General features: G+C 47.1%; 1 protein-coding gene across 1 annotated transcript in view; it reads left to right on the top strand.

The window, feature by feature from the left end:
* Window positions 5,628-23,284, top strand: part of LGI2 (leucine rich repeat LGI family member 2) — a 30,690-nt gene continuing 13,033 nt past the window's right edge. Inside the window, exons 1-6 of the mRNA XM_021100562.1 lie at window positions 5,628-5,833; window positions 7,755-7,826; window positions 9,935-10,006; window positions 12,003-12,074; window positions 18,055-18,126; window positions 18,839-19,008. Of these exons, the coding sequence (XP_020956221.1) occupies window positions 5,634-5,833; window positions 7,755-7,826; window positions 9,935-10,006; window positions 12,003-12,074; window positions 18,055-18,126; window positions 18,839-19,008 (658 nt within the window). The 5' untranslated portion in view covers window positions 5,628-5,633. The remainder of the gene's footprint in view (window positions 5,834-7,754; window positions 7,827-9,934; window positions 10,007-12,002; window positions 12,075-18,054; window positions 18,127-18,838; window positions 19,009-23,284) is intronic.

Below are 23,284 nucleotides of genomic sequence, written 5' to 3'. Positions count from 1 at the left end.
CCCAAACCCTCCATCCATCCCACTTCTTCCCTCCTCCCCCTTGGCAACCATAAGTCTGTTCTCTATGTCTGTGAGTCTGATTCTTTTTTTATAGACAGGTTCATTTGTGCCATATTTTAGTGACTCTTGCAAAAAAAAAAAAAAGTGCCTTGTAAACTAATGTTACTCTGATCAAATTTTTTAAAAGATGCACAATTTCAAAATAGGTAGTAGAAAACAGATGATAAGATTAAAATAGAATAATGAAATAGAAAACAAAGATCAAATAGAAAAAAAATCAACAAAAGGCATAACCCAGCTCCTTGAAAAAACTAATAAAAGAGACAAAATTCTGGCATTGATCAAGAGAAGAAAAGAGATGACAAAAAAGGATAGAACTTCAAAATTTCCCTGATAAAGGGGAGGGAAAGGGCATCACAAAATTGTGGAAAGAAGGAAAAGAGCTTTGAGAGGTGATGTTGGGGACTCACTAAATTTTACCTGCTTCTCAGTTTAATCTTAACTTCGCTGGGTATTGTCTCTGATGTCTGGATGGACTAATGATGTCTAGATGGACTAGGTAGGATTCATCCAGTTGTGGTAAACCTAACCTATACTCTGGCTAGTTAAGCAGAAAATGGAATTTATTGTCTCACAAAATTGAAGCGTTTCATGGGTGACTTGTTTTGAGACTCAAAGAATGCTATCAGGAGTCTTCTAGGGAGGTGCGTCCTCAGGAACCTGTGTGGGTTCACAGGCTTCACACCACCCCAACTCCTTGGCTAGTGGAAAAGTGAGGCTGCTTCCCCATATTTCAAGCATAAGCCCTGACAAGCAGTTTTATAGCCCTGATCGCTCTAGTTGGATGATGTATTCACATAAAAACATTTACCATGGCTGGGAGAATGGAATGTCCTGGAATGCTCTAGTCTAGAGCCGTGTTCACTGGGAAATGGAAGTATTCAAGTGGGCCACATGGATTGAATGTTAGGAAGGAATCATTCCTTCCAAAGCAAAAAAATGTGTCCTGCTGTCACGAGGAGGGGCAGCTGATGCTGGGTAACAAATATCCCACAGGTGTCCATTACACTGGTGGTGGGAGGAGGTGGTTGAAGATCACCAAGCACCATGGCCACATCTTGAGGGCCTTTCAGTTGATTTAAGAAACTGCGTGAAATAGCCACAGGCAGCTCTTCAAGAACATAATTGAATTCAAGAGGCCACTCTGGGGCAGATTCAGAATGAATTTCCAACCTGAGACACCCACTGAGTTTAAGCAGAAAGGAAACGATGGGAAGCCAGAAATGGCATCTGCATTTGATCAGCAGCCAACCACAAGAGCAAGCACATTAGGGCAATGCGGTCAGAGAGGGACTGGCAAATTCGTTGATAAGAATTTTTTTAAAAAAGAGACAAGACTGTTTGGGTTTTGATTTTTTGTTTGCTTGTTTGTTTGTTTTAATCCCAGAGAATCCAATTTGTAGCCATTCAAGCCACGTGCCTTTGAGGTTTGGATGAATAATTTTTCTTGGGCTGTTACAGCAAGCATCAGAGCCAGTTAGATGTTGGTGAAGGCTTTCCAAAGCTTATAGTTCTGCTGAGAACACCAGCGCGGGGGGCGGGGGGGGGGTTATGGTGGGGCTTAGTTGGAAAACAGGGGCAGAGAACGAGAAATATGATGAGGTCTCTGAGATTTTTACAAGATTTACACTTTGGTTTAAAAATCAATTCCCAGGAGTTCCCTTGTGGTGGGTTAGGGTCTGGCATTGTCAGTGCAGTGGTTCAGGTCACTGATATGGCATGGATTGGATCCCTGGCCCAGCCAAAAAAAAAAAAAAAAGATCCCATACTGCAGGATTCTTAGGTGCACACACTTCTGTAAGATTTCCTTGCTGGTTGTACCTGAGAGATAGTTTCTCTTTAATATCTGTATGTACAAAATATCATTCATTCATTCATTCATTCCCTCCTTCATTCATTCAACCAACAGTACACTGAAGGCTTATTAAGAGAGAATCCATGTATCACACAGGTTATAATGACTTGCTATCCACCCCCCACCCCACCTCCTCCTTACCATCCCCACTGGTCAGCTGGCTGCCAACTCAGCATTGGTGCATGAATGGCTCATGGACATTTCAGAGTCAGCATCTCCAATACCAAACCCTCACTTCCTCTCTCCCAGCCAAACCCTCCATCTTCTAGGCCTTCTTATCTCGAGTTGGTGCCTCCATCTACCCACCGGCTCCAGCTAAAACCTGGGAGGGGGCATTCTTGACATTTCTTTCGATTTCATGCCTAAATCCAACCAACCCCTAGTAGGTTGTCAATCAATATTGACCGAATGACAAGTGGTTGAATGAGAGGTGAATGAATGAAGAATGCTTTGAGCTGCCTACACATGCCACTCCAGCCTGTGCCATTTCACCCCCCATAGGAATGCATGCTCGTGGCATGGAGTTTGAGTAAGTGTGTGTCTGAACAAGGATTTTTACATTTTAAAAAGCTCTTGCTATTTCCTGGAAACAGATTGTGTCTCTCTGATTGTCTATTAAGTTTTTTTTTTTTTTAACCACTGAAGATCTTGGAATCAAACCAAAGTAATCTGCATTTCCATTTTTATATCTTAATTTATAAACTGCACCTTATAATTTACAAGCATTCACTGAGTGTCTCTAACAGAGCCGAAACAAATACCGACTCTGCCAGCTATGCCACCCAAGTCTTCTCTCTGCATCCTTCTTATCAGGAACTTTCTGGTTTTTTAGGTTGGAGGGAATGGACTGGAGCTAACCTAGCTTGGGGAGGGTATGGATAGGAATAATGATGATATGTCACACTGATTTAGGGAAGAAAGAGGAAGGTCTTATTACGCCCATTTTATAGATGAGAAGATACAGGCTGGAGATGGGAGTGACATGACCAAGAAGGGCTGCTTATGAGTGGTAGAGCCAGGCTTTGGATCCAAATCTCTGGAATTCCTCATGCCCAGGGTCTTTCTAAGCCACTAGATTCTGGTCTCTCCACCTGGGCACTGATGGGATTATGGGCTGGGTTCCACTTTGTTGTGTGATGCAGGATGGTTAACAGCATCCCTGGCTTCTTCCCATGAGATGCCACCAGCACCCACCTCACTGCGGGATCCAAACTGTCTCCAGATATTGCCAAATGTCACTCCTGATTGAGAACCATTGTACTAGACGGTGTCCTTGCCCTTGATTGAAATGGAGGCACGAAGGTTAGGAAAATTCATTTCCTTTCACAGTCTCTCACACAGCCCCTGCCCCGGACTGGCTCCTTCCAATCCCAGGGTTTATCTGAGAATTGCCCCGCCCACAATACCACAGGGAGCTCCAAACAAATACCTAGGACGTCCTGTGTGGCACGGGGTCCTTTACAATCTTGATTACATTTAACCCCCAAAGATGTAGACAGCAATCTCCCATTTTACAGGTGAGGAAATAGGTACCGAGACGTCGTAACTTGCCCGCAATCACACAGTTGGGAAGTGGCAGGCGGGGCTGCAAACCCACAGTTGTCCAGCTCTGGGGACGGAGCTTACCTCCTCCATCCTTCATCCTCGATCCACTTCAGCACAGCTGAGAACCTGTTTTCTCTCCTGGGTCAGCAGGAAGGCACTGCAGAGAGAAGCCTCCCTCCTCCTCTCCATAAAGCAGAAGCCCAGCTCTCTTAAGGCAGACAGACGCCTTTCAGAACTGCAGGACACACGCCCATGATGGTGGGTCCATGTGCCTGTCATCCTCTCCAAGCCATGGTCTGCGTCCTCAGCACCAGCACTGCGTCCCCTCAGCAAGGGGAATGAGGGTCAGCACATCAGAGACGGCTATGCACAGCCGCCAGGTCTGGAGTAGCATTCTCCTGGCTGTGTCTTGTGTGATCTTGGGCAAGAGGAAAGCATGTCTGAGCTTAGTTTTCCCATCTGTCAAATGGGAAGACCCATGTCTCAGGACAGATGTGAATTAAATGATGATACATGTAGACCGGTTCCCGTGGATGTTGGGTGCTGGCTAAATGAGGACCTGTACTGAAGGTCAACTCCCTGAAGCTACCTGCAACAAACTGACTTTCAACTCCTTTCTGTCAACTGTGACCCCCACGTCGCTATGTGGAGTTACTTCTTCAGGGCTGTCTACCCAGTTAGACTTCAAGGTCCCTGGAGATAGGTCCTGTCCCTTGGTCCGCTCCCACAGTGGCCAGCCCTACCTGCTCAAAATGATCCCCGAAGAGGACACAGCATTGATGATTCCTACCGTAACACCCTTTTGCATAGGGCACTGCCTTTTCTGGGTATATCTTGACATGTGAAATGGGTTTTCCTTGTGTTTTTGCCTGATGATGGTGACCTTGAGTCCCCACTCTGAGCAGTCCTGGCTTTTAGCCATCTCGATTCTGCTCTGTCTGTTGTCTTTGATTTCTCCAGGTCACACTACCTTGTGGTAAGACTTAAGCTCAATATATCAAAGGTGGGGAGAGCAGAGGGGCTCCAAAGCCACCCCAGGCTCTAATCCCCATCTGTCCAGTTACTCCATGAAAACACCAGCCAGTTACAAATGCGTTCTGTGTCCCAGTTTCCCAATTGATCAATGAGGACTTATCTCAAAGGGCTGGAAGGCTAAACGTACAGAGCCTAGAACGTATCACACCCTCAGTTGTCCCCTGTCCTTTAACTAGGGTAGGAGGGGTGGCTGGTGAGCCGCTGAGTGAGGGAGAACTTCCGCGAGCTTCTGAACAGGCAGCAAGGAGGCCCCAGAGCAGCAGGGGCGCGCCCCTGTAGCAGCTTTTCTTGCCCACATGCCTTCCCTGGGGAGCCCGACCCCACAGCCCTGCCGCCGCAAAAGGCAAGCAAAGTCATCCCGGCCGAACTCAAGGGCAGCATTCACTTCTTTTACAAATTAATAAAGGCTGCTCAAAATTCTGTATGTACTCTTCTAAGACCCAGGACAAGGTCGCCCTTCCCAGTAATCAAACCAGTTCCCCCAGCCCTACTTTTTTTTTTTTTTTTTTTTTTTTTCCGGTCCGACTCAAAGGAGCCCAGTGTCTACCCCAAATTATTTCCAGCCCACGGAGGGACTGTGGATATCCGAAACCCCAACGCTCTTCCAGGTCCCTGGGGGTGGGGGTGGGGACGGGGGGGGGGGTCCCCGTCCAGGCCGGCCCCTCCTCCAAGGTCACACAACTTTTTCCTCTCTCCGCAGCTCCCAGGGGGAGTTCGGTTGGGTCCGAGAGGGGGCGGCGGCCGGGCGGGTCCGGAGGCCCCGAGGGCCAGCGGGGCGCGGCGGGGGTGGCGCGAGGCCCCCTCCCCCGCCGAGCGGGCGCCCGCCCCGCATTAGTCATTGGCCAGAGCGGGCTGCGGGCGCGGGTGCTGATGTCAGGCGGGCGCGGGTGCGGCGGGCGCAGCGGCGGCGGCCGCCCAGCAGCCCGGGCGCGGGTGGGGGGGCTCCGAGTGGGGGTGGCGGCCAGCATGCTGCTCGGCTGCGGCTCGGCCTCCCACACCCGCGGCGCCCTAGTCCTCGCCAGCAGCGGCGGCAGCGGCGGCGGAGCAGGGAGCGGCGCCCGCGTCTGCAGCGGCGCAGGGTCCGAGCGCGCGGCGCGGCGGCGGGGGTCGGGGCCGGGGCGGGGATCGGGGACCTGGCATGGCGCTGCGGAGGGGCGGCGGCGGGGTGCCGGGGCTGCTGCTGCTGCTGCTGCTGGGCGCCGCGTGCCTGATCCCGCCGAGCGCGCAGGTGAGGCGGCTGGCGCGCTGCCCCGCCACTTGCAGCTGTACCAAGGAGTCCATCATCTGCGTGGGCTCTTCCTGGGTGCCCAGGATCGTGCCGGGCGACATCAGCTCCCTGTGAGTGAGTGGGACCCCGCCAGCCCCCGCCCCGTCCTGCCCCACCCTGCGCCCGCCGCCACCTGGGAGTTGCCTCTGGCGCCGGGACGGCGCGACCCTGACCCCACTTGCCGGCCTCTTTGCGTTTGGGTTGGGGCGCGCTGTGGGACATGGGTGGAGTCTCGGGCCCTGGAGGGGATGAAGGGAGCCGGAGACCCAGAGACTGCGAAGCCAGGCAAGTCCCCGTGGCAGTGTTTCTGAGTCTGGCCCGCGGGCCACCTGCATCAGACGCACCTGGGGGAGTTTGTGCCAATGCAGAGTCCGGGGCCCGCGCTGAATGTGGCAGGGTCTGGAGTGGAGCCTTGGAGTCTGCACTCGGCGTCCCTAGGCGATTCTGGGGTGCATTAAAGTTTGAGAGGGTGTGTGTGTCGGGGCTGCTGGTGGTTGTGCAGGGGCGTATGTATGCAGCGCAGCGTGAAGGGAGTGATTGCGGAGTGGGGAGGGGTGAGGCCTCCCTGTCCCACTCGAGGTTTGGGGCTGTGGTTTACACCGTGGCCTCCTCTGGACCTGTCCACACTGCAGGCTGGGCAGAACCTGGGAAAAGGCATGTAGCCTCTGGAAGTGGAGATGCCGCCCGGTGTGGCCTGGGAGAGGGAAGCACAGAGGGTTTGGCAACGCTTGGGGCATATGGAGTGGCCAGCTCAGCGGGCAAGTGCTGGGGGTCAGACTCGCTTCTTGCCCTGAGTTCACAAGGGCTGTTTGTACCCACTGCCCAGCACGTATTATGCTGACTGCTTATTTGGTGCTGGAGGAAGGGGCAGGAGAAGGATTCCCATTATTTATCCACCTACTGGGGGATGCTTTCAACCTGGCCTCTTACAGCCGCCCAAGTCACATGACCAGCCCTCCTAATTGCTGTGGAAGGGGCTATGGGACTATATCATGACTGCTGGGAAATGTTTCCTGCTGAACTGTCTCTCCTGTTCCAGGCCAAGGTGTTCAGGTGATGTCCACTCAGTCGCAGAGGCAGGAAATCCCTGGGGGCAAGTTGCTCACACTCAGGGCTTCTTCTCTTCCGCTCCACTTCCCAGCTTCCCACTCCAGGCAGAGTGCTAGGGTCTGGACCCAGGAGTGGAGGGCTCCCTGTTTGCATTTATAGGAAGTCAGGAGAGTCTGGCCAGGCAGGAACAGAGGGCCTTTTTGATTCCCGATATTGCTAAGTTGGGTGACATGGAGGATTCCAGAAACAAGAATTGCCCTGGTTAAATCCTTTAGACCTGCAGCTTCTTAACTGATCTGCATCTTAACTGGAATAATTCTGAAATGATGGATCGAGATCCTCCTGTGGCCAGAAAGACTAGGGGACCTGGTGGCTAAAGTCGTCGAGCCCCTTGATTGACGGTTCATCTGGCAGATGGCAGTGCCTCCCGCTGCACATTCAAGTTCAGGTGTCTCTGAGTTTTCCCCCAAGGCTTTCACGGTGCATTTAATCAGAAGTGCTCTGAGTGACTTGCAGAGATGTGCTCCCAAGGGGGCTGCTTAATCCTCCCCTGGAGTTTCGTCGGCCAACATTAATGCTGTGTCTACACAAACAGAATCATGGGCAGAGGTGAAGCAATCATCCATCCTGAGCTAGGCCCTCCTGTAGTTAAGGGAAGGAGGTGATTTAAACCGACCGAGGTAAATTACATCGATGGGAAGAGCTAGACTGATGCTAAAGGTTTCTGCTCTTCAGCCCAGTTTTCATGCTGATCCAGTTCACCGGAAAATGGCTCGACTCCCCTCATTTTCACCCCGCCAGAAGCCCCTGGTTGCCTGTCGGGAGCCTCATTCCTGAGTGGAGGAGTCTGAAGCACAGGTGGAGGATAAGGCCTCTCGCCCGTCCTGGCAGGCCCTTCCGCAAAGTGACCTCATCCTTGTCTTCTTCCTCTCTTGCCTGTAGGAGCCTGGTAAATGGAACCTTCTCGGAAATCAAGGACCGAATGTTTTCTCATCTGCCTTCCCTGCAGCTGCTGTGAGTATGGGAGGTCCCCTCTGGAAACCGGGCCCTGGAGGTGCAGTCCTGGGGGGAGCCATCTCTGCCTCTTTGGTATCGGTCCTTCCTAAGATACTTGAGTCCCACGAGTGAACCATGGCTGCTCTTCATGTTTTTTTGGTTTTATTTTACTTTATGTTTATTTTAATGGCCTCACCTGCAGCATATGGAGGTTCCCAGGCCAGGGGTCAAATTGGAGCTACAGCTGCCAGCCACAGCAACACTGGATCCAAGCCGCTTCTGCGACCTGCACCACAGCTCACGGAAACACCAGATCCTTAAACCATTGAGCGAGGCCAGGGATCAAACTCACAACCTCATGTATACTATTTGGGCTCATTACTGCTGAGCCACAGTGGGAACTCTTGGCTCTTCATGTGAACTTGCCCCAGCATGTTCTCACTGAGCCGAGTCCCCAGACTCTTTGCTCAGCGTCCTTTCCCTCTTTAGGCAAGTTGTTTTCTTCAGGAACATGATTGTAGGTGCCATGATTGTAGATTGCCTGTATCCACCAACTGGGGAACATGGGTACATGGAATTGTGACCCAAGTGTCACCTAAATGAACCATTTCTCAAACACCTCACTTAAAAAAAAAAGAAGCTCCACTTTAAACTCTTTTTTTTTTTTTTTTTTGCTTTTTAGACCCACACCCAAGGCATAAAGAAGTCCCTAGGCTAGGGGTCTAATCTGAGCTACAGCTGCTGGCCTACACCACAGCCACAGCAAGGCGGGATCTGAGCCACGTCTGTGACCTACACGGCAGCTCATGGCAACGCCGGATCCCCAACCCACTGAGCGAGGCCAGGGATCCAACCCACATCCTCATGGATGCTAGCCAGATTGGTTCCTGCTGTGCCATAATGGGAACTCCTCCACTTTAAACTCTTAATGTTATTACAGAAATAGGAGTATTTCCGGTTGACCTGTGGGCAGCATATTATGCCTTTATATGCAAAATTCTATTTAATCATAGAGTCCCTAAGAAAAGGGTATTTTCCTTTTCCCATTTGACCGATGAGAAAACTGAAACTCCGGGAAGTAACTTGCCCCGAATCCCAGCCAGAACTCTAACCAGGGCCCAAAGCCCACACTCATGAACTGCTCTGCATCCCAGCTTTCATGCCTTGTAGCCCAGGTCAGTTCCTGTTTATTGATGAAAAGCAATATCCGAAATGCAGTTTTCAAAAGCAGATCAATGACAGGCAAAGTCAGGAGTACATAGCTCCTTCTCTTTATTTCTTTCAGTTTCTTAACTTGGACAGGATCTCAAAATTAAAACGAGCATCATCCTGCAGGAAAATATGGAGAAATGGATATAGGAGCTCACCACTCAGCCTAAAGAAACCTAATGTGGATATTTTTGGTTTTAAAAATGTCGTGCACCTACTGATGACATTGTACTACCATTTAAAAATCTGTAATTCCTTAGAAATCAGAGCTGTATTAAAATATTCTTTTTCATATGATAGACATACAGTTTTAGGTATTTTACCAAATAGATGTAAGCAGTGACTCTCTAGGTTATATAAACTTTTATCAAATAGACTTATGTGGTGACTCACAAAAAACTATGTGGTTAAGAAAGAGTCTTCTGAAGGTTTCTCAAACTTTTTTTATTATTATTTCTCATGTATCATATGGTAGGAAGGATTTGGGGCAGGTCTCAGCTGTGTGACTTTGATCAAGTCCCTTAACTTCTGTGAACTCAAATTTTTCTCAAAATAGGGTTGGATTAGGTCCTTCAGATTTCTAATTCCATGATTGCTTGCTGGTCATAAAGCATGTACTGCTCGTTTACCTGTGCTGAGTAGCAGGATGTTTTGAAATAACAGCCCTCAAGTCAAGTCTACTGAGTCCCACAGGAAGAAAGGTGGGAGTCATGCAGGAAGAAAGGTGGGAGTCAAAGGGAATCCACCTGCCGTTATCCCTCAGTGTCTGTGAGTCAAGTTCTACACTAAATGGGCCAGTTTTGGACTGAACAGAGCCCACATTTGCCCCTGGGTCAGAACAGAACAAGGGAAACAAAGGGCCTTAGTACGTGACTCTAGTTTTACGCTTCTGCCTGGAAATCTGTCCTTATTTTCAGATTGCTGAATTCTAACTCGTTCACAGTCATCCGGGATGATGCTTTTGCTGGACTTTTCCACCTCGAATATCTGTAAGTGTTGTGCTTTGTCTATTTGCTGAGCACTTGGTGTGTCTCTGAATGGCTATCTTGCTTTCCAAGCTGGAGCAGCATCTCCTTGGCGAGCTTAGGAGTGGAGAAAATTCAGAAAACCCCATTCTCTTTTCAGCCCTGACCTTTTATAGTTTACTTGTGTATAAACATGCTGGGGCAGGAGGAGGCTGGAGACAAAGAGGGGGAAAGGAAACAAAGAAGGAAAGATATTCAGTCATTCTCGGCTGACATTTAATTTGTCATGTCGTAAGCACAATTGGAAATTGCGTTGGATATTTTTACCTCTCAAAAACTAGGCGTGGATTTGCTGATCAGCCAGAAATAAAGCCGAAGGATTCTGAGGGTTACTTATTTTTAAGAAAGTCTCTTTAAATGGGGATACAGCTTCACGTTTTTAATTCAGCCGTCCTATATCTCATTTGCAGTATCTCCTGTGAGCTGCTGCTGAGGGTCTAATTTTATTTTTTTCTCCTTTAAAATAAAGGTTCTTTTTCTCTTTTCAGATGGCAGGGTTTTTTCCCCCACCCGCAAGGAGCTTCACCCAGGCTCTGATTCTGCCACTTCCCACTTTCCTATAGTTTTTTTTTCCCCTTAAGTTCTTGCATCCTTGTCTTTTGTAACTTTGTAATAATGCTAATCCTGCTATCAGTTGGAATTTCCTTACTTAGCATTCAGAGGGATTTTTAAAGCCTCATCTCTCTACTTTCTTATCTGAGGTTAACAGGTAGATATTTGAATTCTAAGCACATCCTGGGTCTAAGAAAGCTCTCTGCTGATTTTCTGTCCTTAGGAAAGATGTCTCTGGAGGAATTCTTTCTCCAAAGGACAAATAATATGTATACTCTCCGTACTACTTGACAGTTAAGGTAACCCGGGAAGCTAGGGCTGAAGTGCTATGTCTAACTAGGTTCTGTCCATGCACATAAACAGCTGATAGAGGTGGTGAACACAGAGCTAGCCGTTCTTTTTCGAACCATTCCTGTCAGGGTTATTGAGGAGGAAGTTCACTTATCAGTTTATACTGAAATCTATTACTGAATAGACCCCTGATTTTGAAAAAACGTACAAACAAAAAACCAGGCAGCATAGAGTTCTCCACGTAAGAATCAAGAATTGTTGCACCAAGAGCATCGTGTTGCAAAGCCCTGCCCTTGCACCATTTCATCAGAGACCCTCTTACATTCAATGAAGAATGTGCCCTAAACTAAGGTCTAGTTCTCTGTGGCCCCAGGGAATAGTCACAGTGTCTTCACTTCGAGTATTTCCCACAAAGGCGTCAAGCACCTGGAATTATTATTGCAAGGTCCCAGTGCAAGCCCTGAGACGTTTTAACACAGAGAAAGAAGTTTGGCCCGTGTTCATCTGCCTTCTACTTTCTATGTCCGAGTGGCCTGGAGATCCTGAGAGTAGCCCTGCCTTGTCACCTGCTGACACTGTGTAGGACATGATGAACCCAAGCATGACAGATGCCAAGCTAAATGGCTTTCTCCCTGGGCAAAGGCTCTACTATGTAGATGGTCTCCGCTCCTCTAGTATGTCAGAAGGGACCCTGACATTAGCAGAAGTCCGAGTAGCCGAGCTCTGTGAAATGCAAGACGGTTGGCGGGGGAAGCTGTCCATCAGCATTCCGGTCTTGCGGAATTTGAGAATTTCTTGCCTTTGTATAGTGCTTTCTTCTTTTTTATTTCCCCCAGATGTTTTTACCCAACTCTGACTTTGAAGACGTCTCTGTTGCTTCTGGAAGGCGTGCAGAACGTACACGTGCGTGCCTGCGCTCCTGTGCGTGCGCGTGCGCACACGCACACACGCACACACGCACAGAACTCCCACTTGGAATCTGGTGTGATCAGTCTTCAGAGATGAATTTCTGAACTTCATGAATGCTTTAGATTTCATTCTGAAGGCATCCTGATAGCATTTTTTTGAGATATTAACCAGCAAAAATTCAGTTTACTGATACGCCCGTTCTCCTTAGGTTCATCGAAGGGAACAAAATAGAAACCATCTCCAGAAACGCCTTCCGTGGCCTTCGTGACCTGACCCACCTGTAAGTCCTGTGAAAAATGTTAAGTCCTTTCAGGGGTAGGGCGAGGGCCACTTTCTGGTGCCTCTCTCTCTCTTGAACTGTTTTGTCCACGTTGTAATAATCCTCTGAAGGAAGCTCATCTCCAGGGTGTCCGGGAGGTTCTGTACGGTTGATCAGACACCAGCCCGTTGTGATCACTCGCATACTTGAGTTTCTTATCTCTTCCATCCTCCCGAATCGCCGGTTCCGTCCACATGACTGCGTGAGAAGCAAGGCTCGCTCCCGGCTGTGATGGAGGAGAGGGCGGGAAATGATACCAGACCCCCGACCACGTGCCAGGCCCAGGGCTGAGCACTTAGTGCACCTACTTTATCTCGTGTGTATATATATAACCTGAGTCCCCATTTTACGGATTTGTGACTGAGGCTTACCTGACTCCTTGAAGAATGTTGAACAGAGGAGCCACATCAGGATGAAGCAGGATAGAGACATTTTTTGGGGGGGGGTTCCTCTAATTTGAATGCAAATCGCTTTTTCTTTTAGGTTGGATTAATCTGTGGCTTATGCTAAGCTCTCTGCGTTCTTTAATAGCTTTCTGGAGAAAAAAAAAAAATGAAACCAATCAATTTGAATTGGCATATCGGGTGAAGCAAGCACACACACTTCGCAAATTTAGGAGACTAGGAAACTAGTGGCCGTGCTTATGAAAATGTAAACAGAGTCTTTGTCTTGGTAGGAGCAATTTATTAGCCAGGAACCAAGTCCCATTTGCATGATAGATGTGTTGTGTTAAGTAGGAGAACGTGTCCCATCTCACAGTCCGCTTGTCTGTGGTAGAAAGAAAATGGGGGAAATTAGGGGGCTTTGAATGGGGTTACCCTGCAGGAGAGCAGTACCTTCAGCGTGTGTAATTGGAACCCATACGGCATCTAAGGTGATAATCATTCATGCTGGACCCTGAGAGAAGCAGAGGTATCTGTCAGCAGGCTCGCTGGGCCCTTGATTCTGGAATCTACCAGTCAGAGGTCCTGCCTGAGTTACTGCTCACAGAGTGAGGGGAAGAGGGAGTGGAAGTGGGGCCCAGACATCTGGAGTAGCACAGTCCATCCTGGACTGGGGCAGATGTTTCTTGGCAGTATTCCTCCAGGGGTTCTTGCTTTCCTAGAACAATCTGGACTGTTTTTTCACATTCAACCTAGATGCCAAATCCCCCACGTTCTTGTAGAGGCTGAGACAGTGGGCTTCGAGTCACAGAGACTTGGGTGCAAATCTCAAGGCTGCCATCTGTTACTATTCCTTGGCCTTTTTCGAGCCTCACTTTTCTCATCCTTATAAACGGAGCTGATTCTACTGACCCCATAAAGTTGCTGCCCATCGTGGGTTAACGCTTGCCTGCAGAGCAATGGGACCATCATCTGTGGTAAATGCCCAAGATCTGGTTGGCATTGCCATCGTCGTCGTCGTCATCATCATCATTCGTGACAAGAGCATCCTTCCCTCCCGCTGCTCATAAACAGGTCTCAAGTTTCTCCCAGCGCAGCAGAGTAGCCGTGGCAGCTTGGGTGGCTAGACGGGGTCTGCTAGGAAGACAGCTGTGGGTGTCTGGAGAGGGACAGCTGTGGCCAGACAAATGAGGTTCCCAGAAGTCAAGAATGAGGGGCTTTGTTCTTGAGCAAAGGCTCTGGGCAGCTTAGGAGCCTAAGCAAAGCCTGTGTGACCCGTTGAGTTCACCCAGATGTCAACTTTCATTTGACCATTTGGCTGTGGGTCCTTGCTCTGGAAACAGGTGTGTGAGTATGCAGGTATTGTGTACATATATTTGCACATCTTTATGCATGTGGGCCCTTGGTGGCATGGACTTCTGTTCCTGTGTGTACATAACTTTTTGTGTGTGTGTGTGTGTGCTTGTACATTCGCCCATGTTAACATATGCTCTGCACTACAATATGTGTGCATATGTCTAAGAGGTACTTTCTTCTTCTTTCTTTCTTTCCATTTTTTTTTTTTTTTTTTTTTTTTTTGCTTTTTGAGGGCCACACTGGCATCATATGGAGGTTCCCAGCCTCAGGGTCGAACCGGAGCTCAGCCACCTGCCTACACCACAGCCACAGCAGTGCAGGCTCCAAGCCGTGTCTGCACCCTACACTACAGCTCACGGCAACACCAGGTCCTTAACCCACTGAGCCAGGCCAGGGATCAAACCCCCAACCTGATGGTTCCTGGTCAGATTCATTTCCGCTGAGCCACAACGGGAACTCTGAAGCACCTTCTTGTCTGTGTGACACACAGGGGCACAAACAGAGGGAACAAGGGAGTCCTCTGCTTGGGTCTAGAGCAAGCACATCTTCTGATGCATAGAGGAGATCTGAGCCTGTCTGGCGTGACTTAGCATCTCACGGGCAAGCCTACCGGGCCCCCCTGAGGGCAGGGCCCCCACACATCTTCCTTTCCGCTCAGCTCTTCCCCCAGCCTCGAGGGCAGGGCTGAGCCAGCAGGCCATTGACTGGTATCCGATTCGCTGGGGGGACGAATGAGTTGCTAAGCTGGATTTTCCCTCTGGACTCTACTTCAGGGCAAGTCTTAAGACTTTTATTTTATCTGTTTATGTATTTATTTTTTAAAGTGATTTTTATTTTTTCCATTATAGCTGATTTACAGTGTTCTGTCAATTTTCTGTCAATTTTCTACTGCACGGCGAGGTGACCCAGTCACACATACCTGTGTACATTCTTTTAAAGTGGACTCCTCTAGGCTGGAGGTGTCTTTTGTCCTGAAAGCATTTACTGCACTTTTTAAAGAATGAAGGGCCCCTCCCAGCCCAGCCCAGCCCCCCTTTTGGGTAAACTTCTAAGCAAAAAGAACGCATCGGCTCTCTTAACGCTATTCTTAACAAAGGGACTGTCTGGTATTTGCTTAAGGATCTGATTTTTATCTTTTGTGAACTTTTCCAGCACCTGCAGACTCACGTATGTAAAGAAACCCAGATCAGATTGCAAAGCACTGAAGGAGCAGAGCCAATCTGTAACTAAAATCTAGGCCGTTTGTTTTCCAGCGGTCCCGTCAAGCCCAGGGGACAGGTTGCTGTTAAGTAGTTTTAGAAATGAAGTCAGTGCCATGAATTTGTAGACGAAGTGAAGTGGAGGGGGAGAGGTTAGGCACTGCAGGAGTGGGGGTGGCTAGTCCATCTGCATCATTCAGCTTTTTGGAATCTAAATTGAACATTTGGAACAGTTGCTAAATACTCTGCTCTTTTTGGCCTTGACCACTACATACGCTTATCACTTCAGCACCGTGCAGTCCAAGTCACTGAAAATGTTTAGCTGAACTATTAACCTTCAATTAGCTAAAAAATGTACTCTAGTTTCCAGAAACCAACAACCCGCAACCCGAAAAAAAATCAAAACAACTATCTCTTTTTTAAATTTCAAAAAGCGACTCCTAGGAGTTCCCGTCGTGGCTCAGCAGAAACGAATCCGACTAGGAACCATGAGGTTGCGGGTGTGATCCCTGGCCTCGCTCAGTGGGTTAAGGATCCGATGTTGCCATGAGCTGTGGCGTAGGTAGAAGACGCAACTTGGATCCCGAGTTGCTGTGGCTGTGGTGTAGGCCGGCAGCCATAGCTCTGATTAGACCCCTAGTCTGGGAACCTCCATATGCTGTGAGTGTAGCCCTAAAAAAAAAAAAAAAAAAAAAAAAAAAAAAAAAAGACAAAAGAGACCAAAAAAAAAAAAAAAAAGCGACTTCTAGAGAATGTTCAATCTGATTATAGTCTATAGTCAATAGTCTAGGGTCTATAGTTATGATTTCAATCTATAGGCTATTCAGCCTATTTCCTAACATTTTTATTTATTTTTTTTCATTTTTGCTTTTTTAGGGCCACACTCGTGGCATGTGAAGGTTCCCAGGCTAGGGGTCCAATCAGAGCTAAAGCTACTGGCCTATGCCACAGCCATAGCAACATCAGATTTGAGCTGCATCTGCGACCTACACCACAGCTCATGGCAATGCTGGATCCTTAACCCACTGATCAAGGCCAGGGATCGAACGCACGACCCCATGGTTCCTAGTTGGATTCGTTTCCACTGTGCCACAACGGGAACTCCAATTTTTCGAATGTACCAAAACATCATTTAAGAAAGAAAGGTGAAATAATACATGGAATTGTATTTTAATCCATTTGTGGTTACCTGGATAGGAAGAGATGTAATTCAGAAACTATACATCTCCCCACATTCTGTTGTTATTATGCAGTAAAGACTGGATTAAAAGTGGGCACAGGGCTTTCTAAGCTAGCTGGTTTTAAGGACAAATACTCTTTCATTCCTACATCTGGGATGGGTCATTATGATGCCACAACGAATTTCGTGTATATTTTTAAAGAGGTTGGTGTTGCGTCGTCTATGTGTTGATGATCATTTATATGTTTACTCAAATGTGTGAAAGAAAATAAAAGTGAGCATCAGTTTTCTGGCTGGCTCACATTACGGCGCGATGCCGGGGACGTCAGCCTGGATGTACATCATTTCAACACCTACCATCTTTCTACCTCAATAGCCCAGCCCCGTGGACACGCATCTCCAGCAGGATGCTGACAGGGCACTGCCTAAGCCTGAATCATCAGAGAAGGCGTTGATGATGTTTGTTCAAGTCTCCTTCCTGGAGATGGGGAGTCAGTTAGGACATTTTAGAAAGATCGTCAGCACTAAGAGCAAGAATGCAAAGTGGCTCAGCAGCCTTCATTAATGAAAAAAATGAAATTGATGATAGTCATTCCCTAAACATCATGGTTCACTGAGATTTTATATTATCCTTAGGGTTAGAGCTGAGATTTTTTTTATGTAAAAGAGCATTTACTGAGTCCTTTTTCTATAGTCACAAGTAATAACATGGACCGAGATGCACCATTAGGCAACTTCCTGGGACAGGACTGTACATCTGTCTGTCATGCTCATTTTAGTGCTGAAATCATTTATTTAAAGACTTACTAAGGAGTTCCATTGTGGCACAGCAGAAATGAATCCGATTCGTAGCCATGAGGATTCAGGATTGATCCCCGGCCTTGCTCAGTGGGTTAAGGATCCGGCGTTGCTGTGACCTGTGGTGTAGGTTGCAGATGCAGCTCAGATCCCGAGTTGCTGTGGCTGTGGTGTAGGCCAGCAGCTGTAGCTCTGTATTAGACCCCTAGCCTGGGAACCTGCACATGCCGTGGGCTTAGCCCTAAAAAGCAAAACAAACAAACAAACAAAAAAAAACCTACTTATGAAGTACCCAGTGTGTGCCAGGCATTGTTATAGATGTAAGGGAGCAGATGTGGACAGAAATCTGTCTCTGTGTTGCCTACGTAGAGGGAGAAAACACAGCCAGTGAAGAAATAGGTAATTCGTATACATGGTATATGCTAAGTGACAGCTGTGCAGTGAGGGTCCACAGAGCACGGAAGGGGATTGTGTGGAGGTCAGGGAAGGTGGTGGAGTGGAGGATGGACCTACAGGAGGTGACGCACGAGCCCTGCGGATACCTAGGGGGACAGCGTTCAGGCAAATGAACATCAAGTTCAGAGCTGGGAATGTGGGGAACGGCAAGGGGACCAGGGTGGGCGATCTGAGTAGTCAGAGATTCGGCCCCACAGGGAAGCGGGGATGGAGGGAACTAGACCATAGAGGGTCCTGAGCACCATCGGAGGGATTTGGGCTTTTATTCTGAGAAACATGAGCATGCCATCTGAGGTTTAACTAATGTATATCAAGAGCTTAATAAATGCTTGCTTTAAAAACAAAACAAAAGCTTACACTGCATCCTTCAGCATCTGTAATGTTATCTTTGTATGTATACCTAAACTCATTTCTTTGTCTCAGTATTGATGACCAAAGCCAGAAATCGAACCACGTTCTCCTGAAGAGGCTTAGAGCTCAGTTTTAAATCACTCGCTTTGTTTAAGGGACTTGGGAATGACAGGGCATGAGGATAATGACCACATTAAAATGTGACTTTCTTGTTCTAGGTCTTTGGCCAACAACCACATAAAAGCACTCCCCAGGGACGTCTTCAGTGATTTAGACTCTCTGATTGAACTGTAAGTAATGAATATGAAATTGATGTGTGCTTGTCTGGAAATCTCCTCTCCCCCATGCTGCATTTTTTAAAATGTTGTAGCTAAAAAATAAAATAAAATAAAATAACTCTCTGACAAAGTAGCGAAAACTGACAAACAGCATATAGCTTATATTGTGTTTGACTTTGCCACTTTGGAACATGCTCGTTAGCATCAGGCCAATGGAAATTCGGGATGCTGCACCGGGCGAGGTGGGGTGGGGTTGGGAGTGCGTCTCCTTTCTCCTGGATCGCAATAGCATATCCGGCTGCATTATCTTCTAGTGTTTGTTACTTCTTCGTGGGATCTTAAAATTTCGATTGTGTTTGTGAAAACCGTCTTCCTATAATGTCCTGTTTTTGCTCAGGAGAACCTGCGCTGGGCGGTGTTTTTCTGTTGCCCCTTCCCCATTTCCACATTGGCATGGTGACACTTTCAAGAGGGTTCGAAGAAAGGTTGAGCTCTCTGAGCGCTCTCCGTGCGCTATGCGGTTAAAATCACGGGTGCCGAAAAGCATTAAAGTCGGCAATAACTGCAAGACATAGGATACATTAAATACAAACATTTTTTAAAAATTCCATTTTGGGGCAGTATTAAGCCCATCAGGATGTTAAGAATTCTGGAGTTTCATATTACTGCCCAACCATTTGCAGCATGTCTATTTCTCTGTGTATGCATTTGTTTCATTTTTCAGAGATTTAAGGGGCAATAAGTTTGAATGCGACTGCAAAGCCAAGTGGTTGTACCTGTGGTTGAAGATGACAAATTCCACTGTTTCTGATGTCCTGTGCATTGGCCCACCAGAATATCAGGAAAAGAAGCTCAATGATGTAACCAGCTTTGACTATGAATGTACAACTACAGGTATTCAGAATCTCTCTCATCAGTCTTTCTTTTTCGGTCTTTTTGTCTTTTTAGGGCTGCACTCGAGGCATATGGAGGTTCCCAGGCTAGGGGTCCAATCGGAACTGTGGCTGCCAGCCTACACCACAGCTCACGGCAATGTCAGATCCTTAACCCACTGAGCAAGACCAGGGATCAAACCCAAGTCCTCATGGGTGCTAGTTGAGTTTGATAACCTCTGAGCCACAATAGAAACTCCTCTATCATCAGTCTTGATACTTAGAATAACTGCTTTGTTTTTATCTTAGATTGTCAACAGGGAGTGGGGAAACGTAGGGGTAAATTTTTCTATCGAAATTATTTTAGGGAAAATTTAAGCATTCTCAAAGAAATGAATTGATGTGGCAAGGAAAATACCTCACCAATTTGGAAGGATTTTTGTTAACTGCACTGGCTTTCATTTTGATTAGTTCTCTTTGATTCTTTACAAAATTCAGATTTCTCTAAAGTTTTTTTTTTTTTTTTAAAGGTCAAAGGTAGAGACCAGTGAGTTTGGCATGAGAACATTTTCACATCAGTCTAAGTGTCATACAAAGCCAGTGCAGAGAGGCCTAAATCACTGTTGTCTTGATTGATACTAAGCAATGTATTGGATTTTTTTTTTTTTTTTTTTTTTTTGGCTATAGTTTTTAGAGCCACAGCTGCAGCATATGGAGGTTCCCAGGCTAGAGGTCGAATTAGAGCTGCAGCTACCAGCCTACACCACAGCCACAGCAACGCCAGGTCCAAGCCTTGTCTGTGACCTATACCACAGCTCACAGCAACACCAGATCCTTTTTTTTTAAAATTTTTTATTACTCAAATGAATTTATCACATCTATAGTTGTGTAATGATCATAACAATCTGACTTCACAGGATTTCTATCCCACAGTCCAGGCACATCCCCCCACCCCCTAAACTGTCTCCTCCGGAGACCTTAAGTTTTTCAATGTCTGTGAGTCAGCATCTGTTCTGCAAAGAAGTTCAGTCTGTCCTTTTTTCAGTTTCCACATGTCAGTGAAAGCATTTGATGTTGGTGTCTCATTGTATGGCTGACTTCACTTAGCATGATAGTTTCTAGGTCCATCCATGTTGCTAAAAATGCCAGTATTTCGTCCTTTTTAATGGCTAAGTAATATTCCATTGTGTATATGTACCACATCTTCTGGATCCACTCCTCTGTTGATGGACATTTAGGTTGTTTCCATGTTTTGGCTATTGTAAATAGTGCTGCAATGAACATTGGAGTACATGTGTCTTTGCAAGTCATGGTTTTCTCTGGATAGATGCCCAGGAGTGGGATTGCTGGATCAAATGGTAGTTCTATGTTTAGTTTTCTGAGGAATCTCCATACTGCTTTCCACAGTGGTTGCACCAATTTACAATCCCACCAACAGTGTACTAGGGTTCCTTTTTCTCCACCCCCTCTCCAGCGCTTATCGTTTGTAGACTTTTGGATGATGGCCATTCTGGCTGGTGTAAGGTGGTACCTCAGAGCAACACCGGATCCTTAACCTGCTGAATGAGGCCAGGGATCAAACCCTCATCCTCATGGTTACTAGTCGGGTTTGTTTCCGCTAGGCCACAACGGGAATGCCGGGACATTTAATAACACGTTCAGGACTTTAAAATCTATAGAGTGCTTTTTGTAGTTCCCTGTAAAATGAGATCCCTAGGTAAGTCAAAAACCAATGGCAAAGTAGACGTGTAAGGTAACACCTATTAGCAACAGGAGAATTCCACTTTGAGGAAAAGCAATGTGAAGATAGCTCGATTTTGTTTTCCAGGGCCTGCCTCAAGGTTTCAGCTTCTACACTTGCAGGTTATAAGATAAAATTGAAAACACCAACTGCCTCGACTGTCATATCTTATTGAGGGCAGGAGAGCAGCCCCCTAGGAAAGGCTTAGGTGGCGTTTTTACAGTTTCTAAAGCCAGATTTTAAAGGAGAGGGGAATCAATCCACAGTATGAGACCTGCTTACCAAACTTATAAAAATCACCATGCAGGCGGAGAGCTGATACCTACAAAGCCTCAAGGCGTGTCTGTAGGAGCAGCAGGAAGGTGAACTCAGAACATAGTTACAGAAACTCAGAAGACAAAACAACTCCAGGAACAAAATATCACCTTGAGGCTAGTCCTGTACTGCTCTTCCCTAATCAGATAAACAAGCCAAAACCCCAAAGGAAAAATTATTTCTAGATAGCTTTGTGGATAAGTTCTGTTCCTTTCCAAGAGGAAACCTGAGGACTTATAGACCTTGTCTTGCATCACTGAACAGGGGCTTATACAGCTGTGTAATTGGCAGGGGCCCTTTAGCCAGCTGAGGCCACTGAGGAGGCGGTTATTTATTGTATTGTAGAGCAGTGCCATCCATCAGAGGTCATGGTCAATGAGTTTGCACCAAAAGGTGGCCTTGAAGGTCGTGCCATAGGGAATGTGAAACCACAGCTCGCCGGGGCACGTCTCTGCCTCTTCTAGACCCCACGCTGACGTGAGCAGCTTTTTCAATGTTCCCTTCACACCTGGCCCTAGCGTGTGAACACTTTGCCAGTCTTGGAGAGAAATGGCTTGGGATATAGAGGGCCTTGGGAACTAGGCATCTGTCCCTGCTCCAGAATCTCGGAGCTCCTTCTACTTGGGCATTCTCTCATACATATTTATCTTTGCTAATAAGCTTCCTGCTAAAATTTAGAAAGTCAGCCCTCCTCCCTGCTAACAGGGAGCTAATGAGTCTGTCTTTGCGATTGTTTTATCCCTTGAAGACCCAGGAACAGTGAGCTCACGTCTTCTTCCATCATGAAAAAAATGGTCCCATCAAGTCGTGACCCGTCCCCAAACCTACCCCCTGCCTTGTGAGAACTAGGTCGACAAACTGTGAGTTTGGGGGGTTCCTATCTCCTGCCCAGATCAAGCTTCATCCTTCGGAGGTTTGTTTAAGGCTGTGGAGGAAATACGTGAGGGTGGATGGAAGTTGGCAAGCCAAGGCTGAGACTCATGGTTCCATTATCGCATCCTCACGTGAGACTCAAAAGAAGCAGATTTTCTGAGCGCATCATTTGCCGCTTAGCTCAGGGTTTTAGGAAGAGCGTAAATTATTCAGGTAGATGTCTCACCTTGTTCTTCCCATGGAGGGGAGGGTACTATTACCACCTTGATCCTCAGCGCAGGGGCGTAATTAAAACCACAAAGCCATCGCTGGCCGGTTTCAGCTCTCCAGTTTAATCACAGGCCTGCATAACCCTCTGTTTCAAGTCTATTTTTAACTACCTCAGAAATCCCTGTTACCTACTCATGATTCCCCATGTTAGGTGGATAATTCACTAAATCCCTTAGAGGGAGTGAATTTTGCATCCTAATTGTCCCGTTAGCTCCCCTATTTCGGGGCTGATGAAAATGCAAAGAGAAATAATGCATTAATGTGCAGTTTCTCTCCCAATAGGATCGGCATCATGTATAATTTATTTTCTGCAGGTGCTATAAATAGCTATGTAAAAATCTGTTGATTCCAGTGGGAGCAAGGCCTAAATTGTTAAGCGTCCCACTGACATCATGAACTTAATCCAAAGTGAATGGAAGTGGCGGTGCTTTATGCGGAGAAGTCCATTAATACTTTAACGCAGTAAATTGATGTCATATCAATCTGTGTATCGTTTGAGATTGTTCCACAATGAATGTGCTTTTGCCGTCTGTGAAAGATAACTTAAGACGGGGATGGGGGAAGATGTTTAAATTCCTCGAGCCCCTTCCCCACGCACTCATCAATCATATAGTTTTATCTTTTTCTTCTCTGCTTCCTTCCTCCTCTTCTTCCTCCTTTTTTTTGGGGGGGGCAGGGGCAGGTGAGGAGGAGAAGGGGTCTTCTATTGAGAATTAGATTTAGGAGTCCTGTTGTGGCTCAGTGGGTTAAGGGCCTGATGTTGTCTTCGAGGATGCGGGTTCAAACCCTGGCCTTGCTCAGTGGGTTAAGGATCCTGAGTTGCTGCGAGCAGTGGCATAGGTTACAGATGCAGGTTGGGTCCGGTGTTGCTGTGGCTTCCATATGCTGCAGGTGAGGCCCTTTAACCAAAAAATAAATAAATAAATAAAAAGGAGAGAATTAGATTTATAATTCACATGATTTAATAGTCTATGCTGTGCCAGAAAGGCAATATAGAAAATATTATGAAACCAGTGTTTGGGGAAAATCAATGAAAATAGAACCATTAAAGCCTAGATTTGTAAAATGCTCTCTATTTTGGCAGCTCTCTTTCATTCTG

The sequence above is a fragment of the Sus scrofa genome, chromosome 8, assembly GCF_000003025.6.
Source record: "Sus scrofa isolate TJ Tabasco breed Duroc chromosome 8, Sscrofa11.1, whole genome shotgun sequence".
Lineage (NCBI taxonomy): Eukaryota > Metazoa > Chordata > Mammalia > Artiodactyla > Suidae > Sus > Sus scrofa.
Note: the sequence above shows the minus strand (reverse complement) of the source record. Positions and strands in the feature narration are given on the sequence as shown.